General features: G+C 43.8%; 1 protein-coding gene across 3 annotated transcripts in view; it reads left to right on the top strand.

Moving 5' to 3' along the window:
* Nucleotides 1-22165, top strand: part of cpeb3 (cytoplasmic polyadenylation element binding protein 3) — a 54702-nt gene that overhangs the window by 20994 nt on the left and 11543 nt on the right. For all 3 annotated transcript variants that reach the window (XM_072437082.1, XM_072437081.1, XM_072437083.1), the window contains 2 exons: nucleotides 6479-6646; nucleotides 11581-11670. In XM_072437082.1, the coding sequence (XP_072293183.1) occupies nucleotides 6479-6646; nucleotides 11581-11670 (258 nt within the window). The remainder of the gene's footprint in view (nucleotides 1-6478; nucleotides 6647-11580; nucleotides 11671-22165) is intronic.

Genomic DNA, 22165 nt, shown 5'->3' with positions numbered 1-22165 from the left:
CCAAACCAGGACTAGACCAAACCAGGCCTAGAACAGGACTAAACCAGGACTAGACCAAACCAGGCCTAGAACAGGACCAAACGAGGACTAGAACAGGACCAAACGAGGACTAGGACAGGACTAAATCAGGACTAGGACAGGACTAAATCAGGACTAGAACAGGACTAAATCAGGACTAGGACAGGACTAAATCAGGACTAGAACAGGACTAAATCAAGACTAGGACAGGACTAAATCAGGACTAAGACAGGACTAAATCAGGACTAGGACAGGACCAAACGAGGACTAGGACAGGACTAAATCAGGACTAGGACAGGACTAAATCAGGACTAGGGCAGGACTAAACCAGGACTAGAACAGGACCAAACCAGGACTAGAACAGGACTAAACAAGGACTAGAACAGGACCAAACCAGGACTAGAACAGGACTAAACCAGGACTAGAACAGGACCAAACCAGGACTAGAACAGGACCAAACCAGGACTAGAACAGGACTAAACCAGGACTAGGACAGGACCAAACCAGGACTAGAACAGGAGCAAACCAGGACTAGGACAGGACCAAACCAAGACTAGAACAGGACCAAACCAGGACTAGAACAGGAGCAAACCAGGACTAGAACAGGACCAAACCAGGACTAGAACAGGAGCAAACCAGGACTAGACCAAACCAGGCCTAGAACAGGACTAAACCAGGACTAGACCAAACCAGGCCTAGAACAGGACTAAACCAGGACTAGACCAAACCAGGCCTAGAACAGGACTAAACCAGGACTAGACCAAACCAGGACTAGGACAGGACCAAACCAGGACTAGACCAAACCAGGCCTAGAACAGGACCAAACAAGGACTAGAACAGGACCAAACGAGGACTAGGACAGGACTAAATCAGGACTAGGACAGGACTAAATCAGGACTAGACCAAACCAGGCCTAGAACAGGACCAAACGAGGACTAGAACAGAACCAAACGAGGGCTAGGACAGGACTAAATCAGGACTAGGACAGGACTAAATCAGGACTAGGACAGGACTAAATCAGGACTAGGACAGGACTAAATCAGGACTAGAACAGGACTAAATCAGGACTAGGACAGGACTAAATCAGGACTAAGACAGGACTAAATCAGGACTAGGACAGGACCAAACGAGGACTAGGACAGGACTAAATCAGGACTAGGGCAGGACTAAATCAGGACTAGTACAGGACTAAATCAGGACTAGGACAGGACTAAATCAGGACTAGGGCAGGACTAAATCAGGACTAGGACAGGACTAAATCCGGACTAGGGCAGGACTAAATCAGGACTAGGGCAGGACTAGGGCAGGACTAAATCAGGACTAGGACAGGACTAAATCAGGACTAGGACAGGACTAAATCAGGACTAGGACAGGACTAAATCAGGACTAGGGCAGGACTAGGGCAGGACTAAATCAGGACTAGGACAGGACTAAATCAGGACTAGGACAGGACTAAACCAGGACTAGAACAGGAGCAAACCAGGACTAGACCAAACCAGGCCTAGAACAGGACTAAACCAGGACTAGACCAAACCAGGCCTAGAACAGGACTAAACCAGGACTAGACCAAACCAGGCCTAGAACAGGACTAAACCAGGACTAGACCAAACCAGGACTAGGACAGGACCAAACCAGGACTAGACCAAACCAGGCCTAGAACAGGACCAAACAAGGACTAGAACAGGACCAAACGAGGACTAGGACAGGACTAAATCAGGACTAGGACAGGACTAAATCAGGACTAGACCAAACCAGGCCTAGAACAGGACCAAACGAGGACTAGAACAGAACCAAACGAGGGCTAGGACAGGACTAAATCAGGACTAGGACAGGACTAAATCAGGACTAGGACAGGACTAAATCAGGACTAGGACAGGACTAAATCAGGACTAGAACAGGACTAAATCAGGACTAGGACAGGACTAAATCAGGACTAAGACAGGACTAAATCAGGACTAGGACAGGACCAAACGAGGACTAGGACAGGACTAAATCAGGACTAGGGCAGGACTAAATCAGGACTAGTACAGGACTAAATCAGGACTAGGACAGGACTAAATCAGGACTAGGGCAGGACTAAATCAGGACTAGGACAGGACTAAATCCGGACTAGGGCAGGACTAAATCAGGACTAGGGCAGGACTAGGGCAGGACTAAATCAGGACTAGGACAGGACTAAATCAGGACTAGGACAGGACTAAATCAGGACTAGGACAGGACTAAATCAGGACTAGGGCAGGACTAGGGCAGGACTAAATCAGGACTAGGACAGGACTAAATCAGGACTAGGACAGGACTAAACCAGGGCTAGAACAGGACCAAACCAGTTAAGAAAAATATATAAACATTTTTGCTAAAATTATTTAAAAAAATGTCACCACAGAATAGCACATTTTTTAGGTTTATAATTTCACTTCCTGTTTGTAATTGATGACATCACACTAGAAAATTACCCAGCAAACACTGGGCCAAAACTCATCTAATTTCATAATTGAAAAAAAAAAATACACAAATATATAAATATCATGTTTTAAAAAGTTGTTTCTTTGTGTAAATTCTGCATAAACTTTGACTGGAACGAGTGTCCCTGGTGTGATGTCACTTCCTGTATGAGTGTCCCTGGTGTGATGTCACTTCCTGTATGAGTGTCCCTGGTGTGATGTCACTTCCTGTATGAGTGTCCCTGGTGTGATGTCACTTCCTGTATGAGTGTCCCTGGTGTGATGTCACTTCCTGTATGAGTGTCCCTGGTGTGATGTCACTTCCTGTATGAGTGTCCCTGGTGTGTTGTCACTTCCTGTATGAGTGTCCCTGGTGTGATGTCACTTCCTGTATGAGTGTCCCTGGTGTGATGTCACTTCCTGTATGAGTGTCCCTGGTGTGATGTCACTTCCTGTATGAGTGTCCCTGGTGTGATGTCACTTCCTGTCATTGTCTACAGATTTTTCTACTTTTCTCCACAAATAGCTGCTCGATTGATGTAAAACTATAATTTATATGTACAACAGGTATAAATACACACAATAAAGTCAGAATTAGAGGCACTTTAAATGTTTCTGAAACATTATAAACACATTTGTCTGAACTACAAAGAGCAGATTCAGAGTGTTTCGTTTTGCTCACCAAAACCCCCGTTTGTCTCTCTCTCCTCCGAGTGCCTTTGCCCTCTATCTCTCTTCCTCTCTTCCTCCCCTGCTGTCTGTCATTGCCCCGCCTCTTTCTCTTTCCTCTTCTTTCTCCCCCTTGTTTCTCTTTATAATCTTTCCTTCCCTCCCTCTCCTTTTACCTGGTCTCTGTCCTCCTTTTCTCTCCCTCTGTCTCCTTCTCTCTCACACTTTCTCCCCTCCCCTTTGTCTCTTGTCTCTCCCCCTCTCATTTTCCCTCCCCTCTGACTCCCTCTTTCTCTCTCTCCTTGCCTCCGTCTCTTTCTCCCCTTTTCTCTCTCTCCCCTCTCCGTCCTTCTTTCTCCCCTTCTATCTATTTCTCTTCTTTCTGTCCGCCTATCTCCCCTCATCTCCTCCACCTCTCTCCCTCCTTCCCTCCACCCCTCACTCCTTCTCTCCTCTCCTCCCCCTCTCCTCCCTCCTTCACCTCCCTCTCTCCTCCCTCCTCTTTTCTCCCTTCCTCCCTTCCTCTCTCCCTCCCTCACCTCCCTCTCTCCTCCCTCCTCTTTCCTCCCTTCCTCCCTTCCTCTCTCCCTCCCGTCTCTCCTCCCTCCCTCCTTCACCTCCTCCCTCCCTCCCCCTCTCTCCTCCTCCCTCCCCCTCTCCTCCCTCCCTCGTCCCGTCTCTCCTCCCTCCTTCACCTCCCTCCCTCCTTCACCTCCTCCCTCCCTCCTTCACCTCCTCCCTCCCTCCTTCACCTCCTCCCTCTCTCCCTCCTCTCTCCCTCCCTCCCTCCTTCACCTCCTCCTCCCTCCTCTCTCCCTCCCTCCCTCCCTCCTTCACCTCCTCCTCCCTCCCTCTCTCCCTCCCTCCTTCACCTCCTCCTCCCTCCTCTCTCCCTCCTCTCTCCCTCCCTCCCTCCCTCCCTCCTTCACCTTCTCCTCCCTCCCTCTCTCCCTCCCTCCCTCCTTCACCTCCTCCTCCCTCCCTCCTTCACCTCCTCCTCCCTCCTCTCTCCCTCCCTCCCTCCCTCCCTCCCTCCTTCACCTCCTCCCTCCCTCCTCTCTCCCTCTGGAGCAGCTCTGGGCTTTGCTCGCAGAAGAGGTACTGTATTGTCGCTCGGTCGCCTCCGTCTGTTCTTTGAGCGGCTCAAAAGTTCGTCAGTGTTTTCGTCTTCATTTCCTGCATTTGTTGATTCAGTTTTATTTCACAGCAGCAACAAAACTGACACAAGAAAACAGAAAAACACAGAAAAACACAGAAAAACACAGGAAAACACAGGAAAACACAGGAAAACACAGGAAAACACAGAAAAACACAGAAAAACACAGAAAAACACAGAGGTGCGTAGAGTTTAGCACTTTCAAATATTATTCAAATACAAGTAAAAAGTGGCCCAAGAAATGACTCAAGCCACAAAGTCTAGACAAACTGGACAAAAACATGGAATAATGCGCAGATTATGGCATTTTCCAAAGAACAGACACAAAAATCATGTAGAAGTAAAAGTGTCTTCAAAAAGTGACTCATATAAAAGTAACGTGAGTATTTCCCTCCTCTGACGTCAGAAACTTCATTTTACTCACATTAACATGACATAAGCAGCACAAATTATAGTTCATTTACAGTAGAAACGCACATTTAGTCACTTTGTTCGCCTTTGTTCACTTTTGTCGCTCGCTGCTTTCAACAAACAATCTTCTTTTTCTCATTTTGAGTCCGACACGTTTATCATTCACTTCATTCTGCACTTTTCTGTTTCCCCGCTGTGTTTTTCCCATAAATGTTGTCACGTTTCCTTCGGCGTCGGGAGGAAAAACGTTTGTGGCGTCGTGGGTTTTGGGCGAAGTCGTACTGTGATGTCACCAGGACACAAAGCCACACCCACTTGAACACGTTTTGATACCGAAAAGCGGAAATCGAACCTTTTAGAATGATCTTAAAGGCGCCATTCTCAGGTTTTATCGTAGAGTTAGAGCTGATTTTAAACATCTACTTTACCGTATTTTTTGGACTATAAGTCACACCGGATTTTTAAGTCGCACCAGCCAAAAAATGCATAATAGAGAAGAAAAAAACATATATAAGTCGTATTTTTGGGGGAAATGTATTTGATAAAATCTAAGACCAAGAACAGATATTTCATCTGTAAATGCAGTTTAAAACGTATGCTAATGCTAACACCTTCAGCTACATGACGTATGCTAACGCTAACACCTTCAGCTACATGACGTATGCTAACGCTAACACCTTCAGCTACATGACGTATGCTAATGCTAACACCTTCAGCTACATGACGTATGCTAACGCTAACACCTTCAGCTACATGAGGCACAGACAGAACTGTGGTAAGTGTCTGGTATGTTAACGTAACATATGAACAGTTATTCAGATAACTATAGCATAAAGAACATGCTAACAAGTTTAGCAAAGCATCAGTTTTACCCCAAATCACTAAATCCATTGAATTCTTCTTCCTCTGTGTCACTTCTAAACAACTCCACAAACTTCAGAGGAAGAGAAAGTGCAGATTCTTCTTCTGCGTCGCTGAGAAATCGCAATAAAAAGCCCTTGAAAAGTGTGTAAACGAAATGTAAATTCCAGAATCGAGGCAAATGTGATCATGGATATGAAAAAAGATATGAAAAAACTAAATTTATTCACTTAAATCTAGACAAAATAATTCTGATTTATCTTGTTATAAGACGTTTCTACAAAAAAAACGCTACATAAGATTATTAAGCTTCTTTCACTTAATGCACTGAATTCAAGGCCTAAAACAAGTGTATTTTTCCAGTTTTAAGGTGGTGTACTTTTGCAGCGATACATGTAAGGTGAATTATTGTACACACTAAGCATATTTGATGAGTATTTGTACAATATCTCACAGAAATGTTGGCCTTGTCACAGTATCTAAATTATTGTTTCTGCAAAACTCAAATACAATTTTGAGGCTAGAACAGATTGGTCTTTCCATCTTTTGTAATAGAAGAAAACAAACTGACTTTTCTACTCATTTCTACATCTTTTTTGAAGATTTAAAGCCATCATCATTTATATCTGATGTCATTTACCGTATTTTCCGGAGTATAAGTAGCACCGGAGTATAAGTCACACCAGTCAAAAAATGCATAAGAGAGACGAAAAAAAACATATATAAGTATATAAGTATATAAATATAAATATATAAAGTTGCACCCCGGCCAAAACGATGGAAAAATGTCCGACTTATAGTCCGGAAAATATGGTAATCTGTGAAAATGTGTAACGTTCTACTTCATTTTGCCAGTATTATTAGTCTTTTCGTGTTCTCCACAAGGTCTAATATCACATCCTCATCCTCGCTGTTTTTGCAGGTCGCTCCAGTCTGTTTCCCTTCGAGGACGGTTTCCTTGACGACGGGCACGGTGACCCCTCGCTGACCCCGGGCATGACCTCTCCAAACCGCTGTCCGAGCGACGAGCGGCTGGAGCGCTTCTCCCGGAAAGTGTTCGTGGGAGGACTTCCCCCCGACATCGACGAAGGTCCGCTCACGTTTCAGCCTCATCCACAGAAACTAACCGTTACGCCGACTGTAAATGTTGGTTTATTGTATGAGGAGTAGGGCAGGGGGACAGTTGGTCTCAATTATTATTATGCATTTAGAGGAGGAAATGTGAAATTCCACAATTATATAATGGCTGAAATTGCCCAATAAGAAGCACTAACTTTGTAACAAGCTGCAAAAAACAAATACAATTGACTCTTTTTAGCTTCTTCTGGTGGTTATTTCACAAATCATGAATGGATTAAGAAAAATACACTTGTTTGGAAGATCACTAGATGTTTTAGTATCTTTTTGATTTTTGCAGTTTTATTCATAGACGGTATATGGTATATTATAATTTAGCAAATCTCTAAAAAGACAATTGAGATATTATTCATTTCCCGATATGTTCCCAACCTCCATCCATGAGACTAGCACATTAAAATTATGTTTTTTCATCATTTAAAAAAACGTTCATCTTTTTCATACCGAATACAGATTATAAAAGATCCTAAATAAACATTCAATAAAACAATAAATAAATGTGAAAAATTCATAAAAACACACTTTTTGCTTCTGACTTCAAAATAAGAGTGTTCTGAGATCTCAAGCCGTGAATATGTTATAATATATTGATCTTTATGAACAAACACAAAGCCGTCCGACTTCAGAGTTGAATTCACACGGACCGGAATTATTCAAGTGATTTTCTGGCCTATTTCATAACATATTTAATACTTGATACTGTGCAAAGGGAAAAGACTCGATCATCTGCCCGATCCTCGTGCACGACATGAAGCAGCATCATCCAAACTAATCCCAGCATCTGCAAAGTGTTTGGGAAACGCATCACAAATATCCTTTTCCACTTGAATCTTTAATCATTTCATCCGTTTAAAGCTGGAGCAGAGTTACATCGAGCACATTTACGCACCAGAGGCCAAACGTCACCAATCGAAAACCAGATTCAGACAACTTTTTGAAGCCTTTTTGTTGTTTCGGACGCTTAAAAGTGAAAGTCAAATATAATCACGGCTTCTCCTCCTCCCAGAGCCTGAACTCTGAACCTTTCACTGAAAGAAACGCAGCATTCGGGCGGCGGGGACGATCGACACGACGTCTCCTCCGTCCCCGCCGCCGGCCGCTGAACTGGGCCGTCACTGTGGCCCTCGCCCGCCGTGGCCCTCGCCCGCGCTGAAACATTCATGAGTTTTCCACGTTTGAAGCCCTGAAGAGCGGAGCCGTTCTGTTTAATGCAGCGAGTGCTCCCAGTGCCACAAATGGCAGCGGCGCATGTCGGCGCATGTTTTTACCTGATGCATAGAACATGAGTGTGAGGGGAACGGCCATTGTGACCGGAGCGGGACACGACCGGGACACGACCGGGACACAACAGGGACACGAGCAGGACACAACAGGGACACAACAGGGACACAACAGGGACACGAGCAGGACACAACAGGGACACGAACGGGACACAACAGGGACACAACAGGGACACGAGCAGGACACAACAGGGACACAACAGGGACACGAGCAGGACACAACAGGGACACAACAGGGACACAACAGGGACACGAGCAGGACACAACAGGGACACAACAGGGACACAACAGGGACACGAACGGGACACGAGCAGGACACGACCTGGACACGACCTGGACACAACAGGGACACGAGCAGGACACAACAGGGACACGAGCAGGACACAACAGGGACACGAACGGGACACAACAGGGACACAACAGGGACACGAGCAGGACACAACAGGGACACGAGCAGGACACAACAGGGACACGAACGGGACACAACAGGGACACAACAGGGACACAACAGGGACACGAGCAGGACACAACAGGGACACAACAGGGACACGAGCAGGACACAACAGGGACACAACAGGGACACAACAGGGACACGAACGGGACACGAGCAGGACACGACCTGGACACGACCTGGACACAACAGGGAAACTACCGGGACACGACCGGGACACGACCGGGACACGACCGGGACACGACCGGGACACGACCGGGACACGACCGGGACACAACAGGGACACGAACGGGACACGACCAGGACACAACCGGGACACAACAGGGACACAACAGGGACACGAGCAGGACACAACAGGGACACAACAGGGACACGAGCAGGACACAACAGGGACACGAACGGGACACGACCAGGACACAACCGGGACACAACAGGGACACAACAGGGACACGAGCAGGACACAACAGGGACACAACAGGGACACAACAGGGACACGAGCAGGACACAACAGGGACACGAACGGGACACAACAGGGACACAACAGGGACACAACAGGGACACGAGCAGGACACAACAGGGACACAACAGGGACACGAGCAGGACACAACAGGGACACAACAGGGACACAACAGGGACACGAACGGGACACGAGCAGGACACGACCTGGACACGACCTGGACACAACAGGGAAACTACCGGGACACGACCGGGACACGACCGGGACACGACCGGGACACGACCGGGACACGACCGGGACACGACCGGGACACGACCGGGACACAACAGGGACACAACAGGGACACGAGCAGGACACAACAGGGACACAACAGGGACACGAGCAGGACACAACAGGGACACGAACGGGACACGACCGGGACACAACCGGGACACAACAGGGACACAACAGGGACACGAGCAGGACACAACAGGGACACAACAGGGACACGAACGGGACACGACCTGGACACGACCTGGACACAACAGGGACACTACCGGGACACGACCGGGACACGACCGGGACACAACAGGGACACAACAGGGACACGAGCAGGACACAACAGGGACACAACAGGGACACAACAGGGACACAACAGGGACACAACAGGGACACAACAGGGACACGAACGGGACACAACAGGGACACGAGCAGGACACGACCTGGACACAACAGGGACACGACAGGGACACGAGCAGGACACAACAGGGACACAACAGGGACACGAACGGGACACAACAGGGACACGAGCAGGACACGACCTGGACACGACCTGGACACAACAGGGACACGACAGGGACACGACCTGGACACAACAGGGACACGACAGGGACACGAGCGTGACTTTTGGAGAGACTAATCGAGCAAAACTGAACGAGCGACAATGAACAGGAGATACGCAGGGAGCCGAGCGAGAGGTGGAAAACTGAAATGCTTAAATGTGATTTTATCTGGGAAAGAGACGTGTCACAGAGCTCACTTCACACTTCAACTTTGAGGTTTCAAAAGCAGATTTTCCATTCTCCCCATGAATTTGATAATCAGCTCAGTGGTAATTACCCTAAAGCCTATGATTACTTTTAAGATCTGTTTCTGCAACTTATAAAAGCACAGAAGACATGCTAATTAGGACCACAGAGCGCCGTGCATCTTCATCTTAAAGCCACTAATCACTATCAAAGACAGTGAGAAGATTCTGAGCAGGAGAAAAAGATGGTTTGAAAGAGTTAAAGAGACAATTTTTGTTAAAAAAGAAAGACCATCATTAAATAGGAACGGGGGGTTAAGATTTAACCTTGCCGTCGTTTAATATGGCATTTTAAATTCCTGGAGAGGTCGACGCCCAGAGCATTCTGATGCTAATCAGTTACACAGGAGGAGAGAGAGTGAGCCAGGGACAATAGGAGGCTGATGGCCCATTAAAGGACTGACAGGAAACAAAGAGGTTTAGTTTCTGTTGAAACCAATAACAACTTTTCATTAGGAGGTCCCGCCCGGTGGGCAGGGCCTACTCAGAGTAGGATAAATATCTGAGTTCTCGCTCCTGATTTGCAGATTGAGAATGACTCTTGGATGAGAGTCGTATGTTTTTCTACAACTTATAAAACGCTAAGTTGTGAAAACATTTAGCAGAATTTAAAGTTTTAAAATACAAATATTGTGCTACATGGACTTTTTTGAGCTTTTTTTCCATGTTATAAAGTTGTTTCCTTCATTGAAAACAGCCTGGAGTAGACTTCATTCGCACTCGTTTCATTGATCCTGTTTACGAGGTCGTCTTCTCTGCTCCTTCTCTGAGCCTCACAAATCACTCTGTTTGAATATTTCCAGGTAAAAAGTCTGAATTCTGCTCCTGCACAGATTTAAAGTCCTAAACTCAACGAACACGTGGATCTATTAGAAAACTTTGCTTTCGGGTTTCCTTTGCTCATTTTTTCATTGACACTTCCTGATGGGCGATTTTGACAAAAATGAATGTCTCCATTTGTGTTACTTTATCTCTAATGATATTGAGACGATTCACAAAACATGAATGGATTAAAATAAAAATTAGATAATTAAGCACAAAATTGAAGAACAAATGTACTTGTTTTTACTTGTACTTGGATGTACTTTTTATATATTTTTCCGTAGATATAAACTGCAATATATTTTTTTTTTTTAGACTAGCAGATATCGACTCACGGTTCATTGTTCAATTCCACTGCTCCAATGTCTAAATACATCATTAGTGTAGTTTGTAAAGTCCCGTTCACATATTTTTCTTTACGGAGTTTTGATAATGAGATGATAATTTAAACTTATCAATGAACAACAGTGTGAACATTACTCATTTTTGTGGGTTTTTAGAATGAAATTGCTGACTGTCTCTACCTACTCTTCACCCCAACCATCCAAATCATCTAAAAAAAACGAAACATAAAACCATTGGTGTTGACAGATATTTCTTCACTGCTGTGTCCAATGTACCAGAACAATTTCACAAAATACCATGTCCACAGTGATTTCTTGTGGCCTTTAAGATTTTAAATTTCAATTTAAATGTATTTTCTATTTAAATTTTAATTTCTTGTTTCCCTTTATAACCAAAATGTGTGTTTTAATCTCATGTACTTGAGCACTAAAGAAGTATAACGTGTCTTTCGGTCGGTGTTTTCTAGACGAGATCACCAACAGTTTCCGCCGCTTCGGGCCCCTGGTGGTGGACTGGCCCCACAAAGCCGAGAGCAAATCCTACTTCCCACCAAAAGGTAACGGCGCTTTCTCTGCGTAGTCTTTCCCATCTGACATGGAAACCACGGTAACAAACATGTCGGCGGGAAGCGGGGGCTCAGGTATCCCAGGATCCTCTGCTCCTGCGGGGGCTCAGGTATCCCAGAATCCTCGGCTCCTGCGGGGGCCGGCGTGGAGGTTCTTGTTGATCTAAGTCAGGCATGTCCAAACTAGGGCCCGGGGGCCAAATGCGGCCCTCAGACCAATTTCTGTTGGCCCTCCAGCTTCCTGCTATGTCGGCCCAAACAACAAAAAGTAGTACTTTTTACTGTGAAATTGGGAAAATTCAGGCATATTGATGTTATACCAACCTAATATTAATGTTCTAGGTCTAATTAAAGGTGGAGGCTCATCGCAATTACGTCGAATGCAAAATTTCGAATGATTCACTTTGTCATGCCCCGTTTAAGTTTCAAAATGCGGCCCTTGGTGAAAAAAGTTTGGACACCTCTGATCTAAGTGCTGGGTGGGCCGAGCTTCAGAGTGTTTGAAATGGAGGAAGGTGAGAGGATTTGTTTGGTTCTGTAATAATTATGTTTGGCAGCAGGTGGTTTTTTTGTTTCTGGAGTGAGTTTTAATTTCATTCAAATGTGTAATACAAATAAATATGAAATCATTATAATAACCAGAACAAGATACTGAGACAGCAACATGACAAAAACTAAAGACTAGAACGTAGAAAGTCAAATTTAGCCGTTTCGTTTTCTAAATGTCCAAAGTTGGCTCCGCCCTCGTCATCCACTAACTTTTGATTTCACACTGGTATGTATTCTATATTTGAACATGTGTACTTCTGATCTGAAGACATAAACTGTGAATATAATGTTTACACACCGACATCTGTGACTTTTATAGTATCGTATTTTCCGCACAATAAGGCGCAATTAAAAGCCTTTTATTTTCTCATAAAAGCGCCTCATATGGATTCATTCTGGTCGTGCTTTACTGACCTCGAAGCCATTTTTGTGTGGAACACGTTTTGTTTCACTTAATGCGCCTTATATATGAAAAACATCGAAAATAGACCATTCAATGACCGTGCGCCTTATAGTGCAGAAAATACGGTAGAAACACTTTCAAATGTAATATTCTGGAATACCGTATTTTCCGGACTATAAACTGGACTATAAACTGGAGTATAAGTCGCACTGGAGTATAAGTCGCACCAGCCAAAAAAATGCATAATAGAGAAGAAGAAAACATATATAAGTCGCTCTGGAGTATGAAATGCAGTTGCAAGTGTGAAAATACCAAATAATATCACATAAGTCGCTCTGGAGTATAAGTATAAGTATAAGTCGCACCCCGGCCAAAACTATGAAAAAAGGACGGTGCGACTTATAGTCCGGAAAATACGGTAGAAACACTAAGATTCTGGACTATGTCCGGACTCCTCCCTCTTATGATGATGTATCACTGGGCAGTGGTGCAGTGGCCAAGCATTCGCCCTTCAGTCCAAAGCTTCATGGTTCAATCCGAGCTGAACAAATAATGAAGTGTAGATGAGACGTGTTTTACAGCTGCGTTTGTATTCTTTTTTTTTTTTTTTTTACTGTCTGTTTATTAAAAGGGCTCTTTAAAAATCAAGCAGATTGGATGAGATCAGGTTCAGCATTTCCATCCATCTTCTGCCGCTTTATCCGGGGCCGGGTCGCGGGGGCAGCAGTCTGAGCAGGGACTCCCAGACTTCCCTCTCCCCAGACACTTCCTCTAACTCCTCCGGGGGGATCCCGAGGCGTTCCCAGGCCAGCCGAGAGACATAGTCTCTCCAGCGTGTCCTGGGTCTTCCCCGGGGCTTCTTCCCGGCGGGACATGCCTGAAACACCTCCCAAGGGAGGCGCCCAGGAGGCATCCGGAACAGATTCCCGAGCCACCTCAGCTGGCTCCTCTCGACGTTTAGGAGCAGCGGCTCTACTCCAAGCTCCCCCCGTGTGGCCGAGCTCCCCACCTTATCTCTAAGGGAGCGCCCAGCCACCCGGCGGAGGAAACTCATTTCGACCGCTTGTATCCGCGATCTTGTTCTTTCGGTCACTACCCAAAGCTCATGACCATAGGTGAGGGTAGGAACGTAGACCGACCGGTAAATAGAGAGCTTTGCCTTTCGGCTCAGCTCCCTCTTTACCACAACAGTCCGATGCAGCGACTGCATCACTGCAGCCGCTGCACCGATCCGGTGTTCAACATTTGTGGATCATATGGGTTTGTTTGTTTGTTTGTTTGTTGGTTTGTTTGATTGATTGAATGGCTGGATTAATCAGTGTTTAGTTCCCGCTCCCCCTATAGGCAACAGTTGGTAGTGAAGCAGATTATGGCGAAGGTTTGAAAACAGGGACGCTTTTATCGATATAAAATTGTGAATTATTCGTACAAAAGACACTAAAACACAACTCTGGGTATTTCGTTGCTGGGGAAACGACACGCTAACGCGGCGAAAAGCTTGAACGCGCTGACGAAAGCCTCGCGAACGAGCCCCAAATTCAAACATCGTCACTTTTTCCGTTTGGCCCAAAGCGCTGGCAGTGACGTCGCTGGCGGTGACGTCGTGGGGGCGTGCGCGAGCTGCCGACTCACTTTTGACCCGTCCCGGCAGAGTTACGGCAGGTTTACTAAATATTAAGTTACGAGTTTCCGAAGATCGCCGCGCGAACGCCGTAAAGTGTTTTGGAAAATTATATGAAACCATTGGACAACACTGGGCTTCTTGAGCTGACTGCAAAATACTGTGTGTCATTTCCTTGAACAGTAGATTATAAGTGCCAAAACAACTACTTTGAGATGTTAAAGGACTTATTATTTTCTAATTTTGATGATGATAGTTTTACACCAATGAAATTATAGTTTTACACCAATCGAGCAGGTATTTGTGGAGAAAACGTTGAAAAATCTGTAGAAAATGACAGGAAGTGACATCACACCAGGGACACTGCATAATTTACACAAAGAAACAACTTTTTGGATGTTTTAAAAATTAATTCAACAAAATGAAGGGGCGTTAGATGCGTTTTGGCCCAATGTTTGCTGGGTAATTTCCTAGTGTGATTTCATCAATTACAAACAGGAAGTGAAATTATAAACCTAAAAAAATTGCTATTCTGTGATTTTTAAAAAAATATATTTGTTTAATTTTTTTGCAAAAAACTGTATATATTTATCTTAATTGCATTTTAGTTCAATGAGTCGGGCACTTTAATGCTTCAGCTGGAATCTTCCACAGTATAGCATTAAACTTAAAAAACTGCCACTAATCGTGAGGAAACTGCATACTTTATAAATTAGATTTTTTGAGCAATAAAAAAGCCCCAAATAAACACAGAAGGGTTTTGAGTCTTTGTGGATTGAGTTCGCGCCACATCCCAATATTCTAGTGTCCGTGGGTTTCAGAATGATGAAAAATTAGGCCCGTTTCCATAGTGATTAATAATTGAAACCAAAAAATACCGAATGGTCCTCAAAAGATTGCATGTTGTTGAACGGGAAGCTGAAACCGTTGAATTGTTTAAAGTCTGTTTCCTGTGGCGGAATCTGCCTTTTAAATGTCAAATTGCAAACGTTTCATAATTATTATCAAGTGAAAATGTTCTGGTTTTAAAGTGAAAATATCTTCTAGTTGTAAGTGGTGAAAATGTTCTAGTTTTAATGTGAAAATGTGGTGAAAATGTTCTGGTTTTAAGGTGAAAAATTTCTAGTTTTAAGGTGAAAATTTTCTAGTTTTAAGGTGAAAATTTTCTAGTTTTAATTAATGTGAAAATGTGGTGAAAATGTTCTGGTTTTAATGTGAAAATGTTGTGGTTTTGAGGTGAAAATGTTCTGAATTTAAGGTGAAAATGTTCTGGTTTTAAGGTGAAAATTTTCTAGTTTTAATGTGAAAATGTGGTGAAAATGTTCTGGTTTTAATGTGAAAATGTGGTGAAAATGTTGTGGTTTTAAGGTGAAAATGTTGTGGTTTTAAGGTGAAAATGTTCTGGATTTAAGGTGAAAATGTTCTGGTTTTAAGGTGAAAATGTTCTAGTTTTAAGGTGAAAATGTTCTAGTTTTAAGGTGAAAATGTGGTGAAAATGTTCTGGTTTTAATGTGAAAATGTGGTGAAAATGTTCTGGTGTAAGGTGAAAATGTTGTGGTTTTAAGGTGAAAATGTTGTGGTTTTAAGGTGAAAATGTTCTGAATTTAAGGTGAAAATGTTCTGGTTTTAAGGTGAAAATTTTCTAGTTTTAAGGTGAAAATTTTCTAGTTTTAATGTGAAAATGTTCTGGTTTTAATGTGAAAATGTGGTGAAAATGTTCTGGTTTTAAGGTGAAAATGTTCTGGTTTTAAGGTGAAAATGTTCTGGTTTTAAGGTGAAAATGTTCTGGTTTTAAGGTGAAATTGTTCTGGTAAGTGGTGAAAATGTTCTGGTTTTAAGGTGAAAATGTTCTGGTTTTAAGGTGAAAATGTTCTGGTTTTAAGGTGAAATTGTTCTGGTAAGTGGTGAAAATGTTCTGGTTTTAAGGTGAAAATATTCTAGTTTCAAGGTGAATAGTATTACGTTCTGTTCATCAAACTTAAATATAGAGTTTAGTAGCACTTTTCTGCATAAATACTTGTTTTTGAGGTTTGAAACGTGGAGATATTTCATAGTTTTGACACTTTAAGTCGCCTTATCGATGTATAACTCCATTATTAGGCCCAAGCGCCACAAGCTGGCGAGAGGCCTATTAATCTCGTAAGGCCGTGCGAAGCACGGCTGCGAAAGTGCGCACATAGTGCGCACGAAATCGAGCGCCAAGCGCTCGCCCACTTCCAAACACTCACTAACGCACTCCTTCACTCACGTACGCCCCGTGCATACTAATTAGTAGTAGGAAAATGGAACATTACCGTTGTAAACGGGCGAAGCCCGTGCAAAAGTGCGCACTAAACGAGCACTTTACATTGGCGATCATCATCCCCATATAAAGCACTCATTTGCGCTAAGTAGCTCACAAATACGTTCCCCATCTCTTGCATGTTCCGTGCATATAAGCATGTAATGCAAAAATTGAACATTATTACTGTATAGAGGGCCAAAAACACAAAGTGGGCGGAGCCCACTCAAAATTATCGAAAGTACCCGTCAGTGACCAGGGACCCACACCATGAGGTAGGAAAGCGCGAGCGCTTTCCGAAAATGTATAGTTTATGATATTTGAAAAATGGGAAACATTGTTTTCGCATCGGAATATTATTCTTTCTTTCTTTCTTTCTTCTTTCTTTCTTTCTTCTCGGGACCAACCCCCCTATTTTTCACCCAGTGAACATTGACGAAAAGTCACAAAAATTTGCACACCTCTAAAAATCGTGCCTCTCCACATTCTGGCTATTTCCCTTTTGTAGAATAAAAAATGTACCAAAAATGCATTGAGAGATGGGAAATGACCCAAAAAAAATCTGATCGTAGAATCATGAAATTTGGCGCAGAGGTAGATGGTGACAAGAGAAGTAAAAAATATTATTACGGCAACGCCGTCCGCCCAACCAAATGTCGGCCATATTGGTTCAAAAATGGCTAAGCAGGACTCGGGAGTTTTTCCAAATGTCGTACTTTAACGAACTCTTCCCAGGGCGTTGGCTCTAAAAAGCTGAAATTTTGTGAAAATGGTACTGAGGAGTGGGACATCAAAAGTTATTCAAATTACATTGATACCTGTCACGGTCTCTGTGCGGCGAAGCCGCAAACTTTAGCTAGAATTTCAGAAATCTCCCAAATTTAACATTTCTGCCGTTTGCGCAGATAAAGTCCGAATTGCGTCAAATTAGAATCAGTTGTTAAACTCTTTGCCCTAAACCTACTTGAAGTGAAATAAATTAATTTGGCGCCACAGCGCCCCCTACAGATTTTATATGGAGGTTAAATGTCTAGTTTTGCGAAATTATATGAAATTTGACACACAACTCAATTTTAGCATCCCCATCAATAAAGTCAAAGACCCATGTCATAATTGTTACGTCGTTGCCGTAGCGATGACCAAAACCTCCCATGTTATTCCAATGGGGAAATCGCCAGAACATGTTTACACTTTATACTTTCGCAAACTCCTCCCCCTCAGGGCGTTAGACATATTAACCTGAAATCTGGTGAGACTCATCTTCAGGACCATCAAAAGTTATCCACATTTTTATTCAAAGAGTCACGGTGTCTGTGCGGCAAAGCCGCACATTTTGCCAAGAATTCAAAATAAAATTACTTTTTGATGGTAAAACAAAGGGGAGAAGATGTGACAGCGTCACAGATTCAGCAGTAGGCGTAATAAAAGGACCATCCTCTTGCGGCATGGCGGCGGCGGCGTGGCGAGGGCCGATCATTGCCGCTTGCGGCTTTAATTGTCTTTATTCTTCTACAGCACAAATTACACCCGATCTAATTCATTTATTCCAGGTTTTAACATAAATGCACGTCCCATAAATCATTTCAAACGTAACGGTCACTCACTCGCTGGAGTTTCCATTTCACTGCTACACTGTGAAGCGTTTGGATGTTCGTTTCAAGCCGAAGCACTTTTCATTTGTCCTTTTTCTACTTTTTATTTGACCGGAGTCTTGGCAACGGCCGGAGGAAAAGCTGAGTCCGGCCGAGTTCTCTGGACGCTGCGAATGAAGAGCGTAAACAAGAGGCAGAAAGAGCAATGCATTCTGGGGATGAAATGTTGTATGAATGTTACAGATTTGTCATTATTAGATCATTTTGACCCATTTTCTCCATTATTTGTTCAATTTTTCTCATTTTAAATTGAGTCCTGAGGTTATTTTTTCACATTTTGTGCATGTCTCTTACTGAGGACGAGTCAAATGTTTTCCGGTTTGTGTAAAAGTGCATCAACGCTTATTCAAATACGACTAAAGTATCTAGTTTTAGCATTAATTTGTCTCGTTTGGTTTGATTTGATTGAAATGACAGAAATGCACAAAACAAGGACAAGTAAAGGCCCAACGCTGTTTTTGAAATAGAATAAAAAGTGACAAGAAAAAACATCAGAAAAGTGACGTTTTTAAGCATCTGTGTGGAGCAAAAGCAAGAACTATTAGAGCAGATAATAATGATAATGATAATGATAATGATAATGATAATGATAATGATAATGATAATAATAATAATGATAATAATAATGATAATAATGATGATAATGGTAATGATAATAATGATAATAATGATAATAATAATGATAATAATAAAGATAATAATAATAATGATAATAATAATAATAATAATAATAATAATAATGATGATTCTTTGCTCGCTCTGGTTTTCAGACGCCTCTGTTTTCTCATGGCCGCGTCACATAAAGAGAAGAGAGAATACGAGACAAAATCATGCACGGAAAGAACAGGAACAGAGTGTTCTAGGGAGGATGGAACAGGAGGAGAGAGGAGAGTGAGGAGAGGGAGGGAGGAGAGAGAGGAGAGAGGGAGAGAGAGGGAGAGAGAGGGAGGAGAGGGAGGAGAGAGGGAGAGAGGGAGAGAGAGGGAGGAGAGGGAGGAGAGAGGAGAGTGAGGAGAGAGAGGAGAGAGGGAGAGAGAGGGAGGAGAGAGGAGAGTGAGGGAGAGGGATAGGGAGAGGAGAGTGAGGGAGGAGAGAGAAGAGTGAGGAGAGAGAGGAGAGAGAGGGAGGAGAGAGGAGAGAGGGAGAGAGAGGGAGGAGAGAGAGGAGAGTGAGGAGAGTGAGGAGAGAGAGAGAGGAGAGTGAGGGAGGAGAGAGAGAGAGGGTCAGTGGTTGGAGCTCTTGTCAATAAACCTGAATGTGGCCGTTATAAACCGCTGGGGCCAGTGCAGAGGCCCCACAGAGGCCTAGGGTGGATCTAAGGTGAAAAGGACCTATGATGAAAGGACCTATGGTGAAAAGGAAAAATAGTGAAAAGGACCCATGGTGAAAAGGACCTATGATAAAAGGACCTATGGTGAAAATGGCCTATGATGAAAGGACCTATGGTGAAAAGGAAAAATGGTGAAAAGGACCTATGATGAAAGGACCTATGATGAAAGGACCTATGATAAAAGGACCTATGATAAAAGGACCTATGGTGAAAAGGGCCTATGGTGAAAAGGACCCATGGTGAAAAGGACCTATGATGAAAGGACCTATGGTGAAAAGGACCCATGGTGAAAAGGACCCATGGTGAAAAGGACCCATGGTGAAAAGGACCTATGATGAAAGGACCTATGATGAAAGGACCCATGGTGAAAGGACCTATGGTGCAAGGACTTATGGTGAAAGGACCTATGATGAAAGGACTTATGGGGAAAAGGACCTATGATGAAAGGATCTATGGTGAAAGGACCTATGGTGAAAGGACCTATGGTGAAAGGACCTATGGTGAAAGGACTTATGGTGAAAGGACCTATGATGAAAGGACCTATGATGAAAGGACCTATGGTGAAAGGACCTATGGTGAAAGGACCTATGGTGAAAGGACTTATGGTGAAAGGACCTATGATGAAAGGACCTATGGTGAAAGGACCTATGGTGAAAGGACCTATGGTGAAAGGACCTATGATGAAAGGACCTATGATGAAAGGACCTATGGTGAAAGGACCTATGATGAAAGGACCTATGATGAAAGGACCTATGATGAAAGGACCTATGGTGAAAGGACCTATGATGAAAGGACCCATGGTGAAAGGACCTATGGTGCAAGGACTTATGGTGAAAGGACCTATGATGAAAGGACTTATGGGGAAAAGGACCTATGATGAAAGGATCTATGGTGAAAGGACCTATGGTGAAAGGACCTATGGTGAAAGGACCTATGGTGAAAGGACTTATGGTGAAAGGACCTATGATGAAAGGACCTATGATGAAAGGACCTATGGTGAAAGGACCTATGGTGAAAGGACCTATGGTGAAAGGACCTATGGTGAAAGGACCTATGATGAAAGGACCTATGGTGAAAGGACCTATGATGAAAGGACCTATGATGAAAGGACCTATGGTGAAAGGACCTATGATGAAAGGACCTATGGTGAAAGGACCTATGATGAAAGGACCTATGGTGAAAGGACCTATGATGAAAGGACTTATGGTGAAAGGACCTATGATGAAAGGACCTATGATGAAAGGACCTATGGTGAAAGGACCTATGGTGAAAGGACCTATGATGAAAGGACCTATGGTGAAAGGACCTATGATGAAAGGACCTATGATGAAAGGACCTATGATGAAAGGACCTATGATGAAACAGCCGTCACACACAGTTTGACTCCTTAACTCGACAGTCTCCAGACCGTGGCAGGAGGAAGCAGACGTGAACTCACTCATCAGCGATAATGACTCACGGGAGGAGAACTTCCTCCCTCGTCCTGTGATGGATGCGGTCTGATGCCTCCTCGTCTTAATGGCCTCCTCTCGGATCGGGCCCTCGTCCCCGCAGGGGCCGCTCTGAATAATTGAGAGGCGCAGAGTGAATGCCTTTCACCACAACTTTTCACCTGCACAAGTCGACTCACCGTGACTGTGGAGCTCTTCTTTCTTTTTTACGATGATGAATTTTGCATGGGCCGCCACAGGAGGGGAGCACTTCAGGTCCTTTCATCTGCAGGAGGAGGAGGAGGAGGAGGAGGAGGAGGAGGAGGAGGAGGAGGAGGAGGAGGAGGAGCAACGAGGACAACGGGCGGAGTCAGGAGGAGGCTCGATTTGAATGGAAATATTTTTCTGTAAAGAACAAACTGTGTATTTCCTTTTGCGAAAACCTGTAAATGTCCTTTATTTTATTTGAACAAAGTAACAATTAAGTTCCTGTTTTTGAGAGTACACTTTTATTTTGAAGAGCTACTTCCTGTTTTGCTTGAAAAAGGGTGCCAAAAAGCAGTTAATGCGGAGCAAAGTCAACATGTTTTTGTGTAAGTTTCATGTCTCATAGAAGCACAATTGTAATATTTTGTGTACTGAGGTCGACCATATTTTGTTTTTTGTGCTAAAATACGGTTAATTGTCGTGTAATTACGCCCTTTCATCGAGCTAACGTGGCGGTTCTTTTGCTAAGATGTTAGCGCATGGCATTTAGCATTTACACACTGTCTTTTTGTGTGTTTCGCCAGCTCTTATAGTGAATTTGGAAGGATTTATTGACATTAAATCTAACAAAAATCATCAGTAAAGCGTCCACCTTCATTGAGACTGGGGATTTGAGGACAATTAACAATTTCAATAACGATCCATCCATCCATTTTCTACCGCTTATTCCCTTTCGGGGTCGCGGGTGACTGGAGCCTGTCCCAGTGACTTCGGGCCTTAGGCAGCTTCGGGCCTTAGGCAGTTCAGAATTACTATTGCAACAACACATCATCAGTAGGGTAAAACTAACCTGTCTAAACCCAGCTCACGTTCCCTATTAGTGGGTGAACAATCCAACGCTTGGTGAATTCTGCTTCACAATGATAGGAAGATAACGATGACAAGTCTAAATGTTCCATAGCATTTTCAATACCACAACGGTAAAACTCTAGACTATAATACATTTTCAACAC

Source organism: Eucyclogobius newberryi, unplaced genomic scaffold (assembly GCF_026437365.1).
Source record: "Eucyclogobius newberryi isolate DKJ021-1_F unplaced genomic scaffold, fEucNew1.0.hap1 SCAF_8, whole genome shotgun sequence".
Lineage (NCBI taxonomy): Eukaryota > Metazoa > Chordata > Actinopteri > Gobiiformes > Gobiidae > Eucyclogobius > Eucyclogobius newberryi.
Note: the sequence above shows the minus strand (reverse complement) of the source record. Positions and strands in the feature narration are given on the sequence as shown.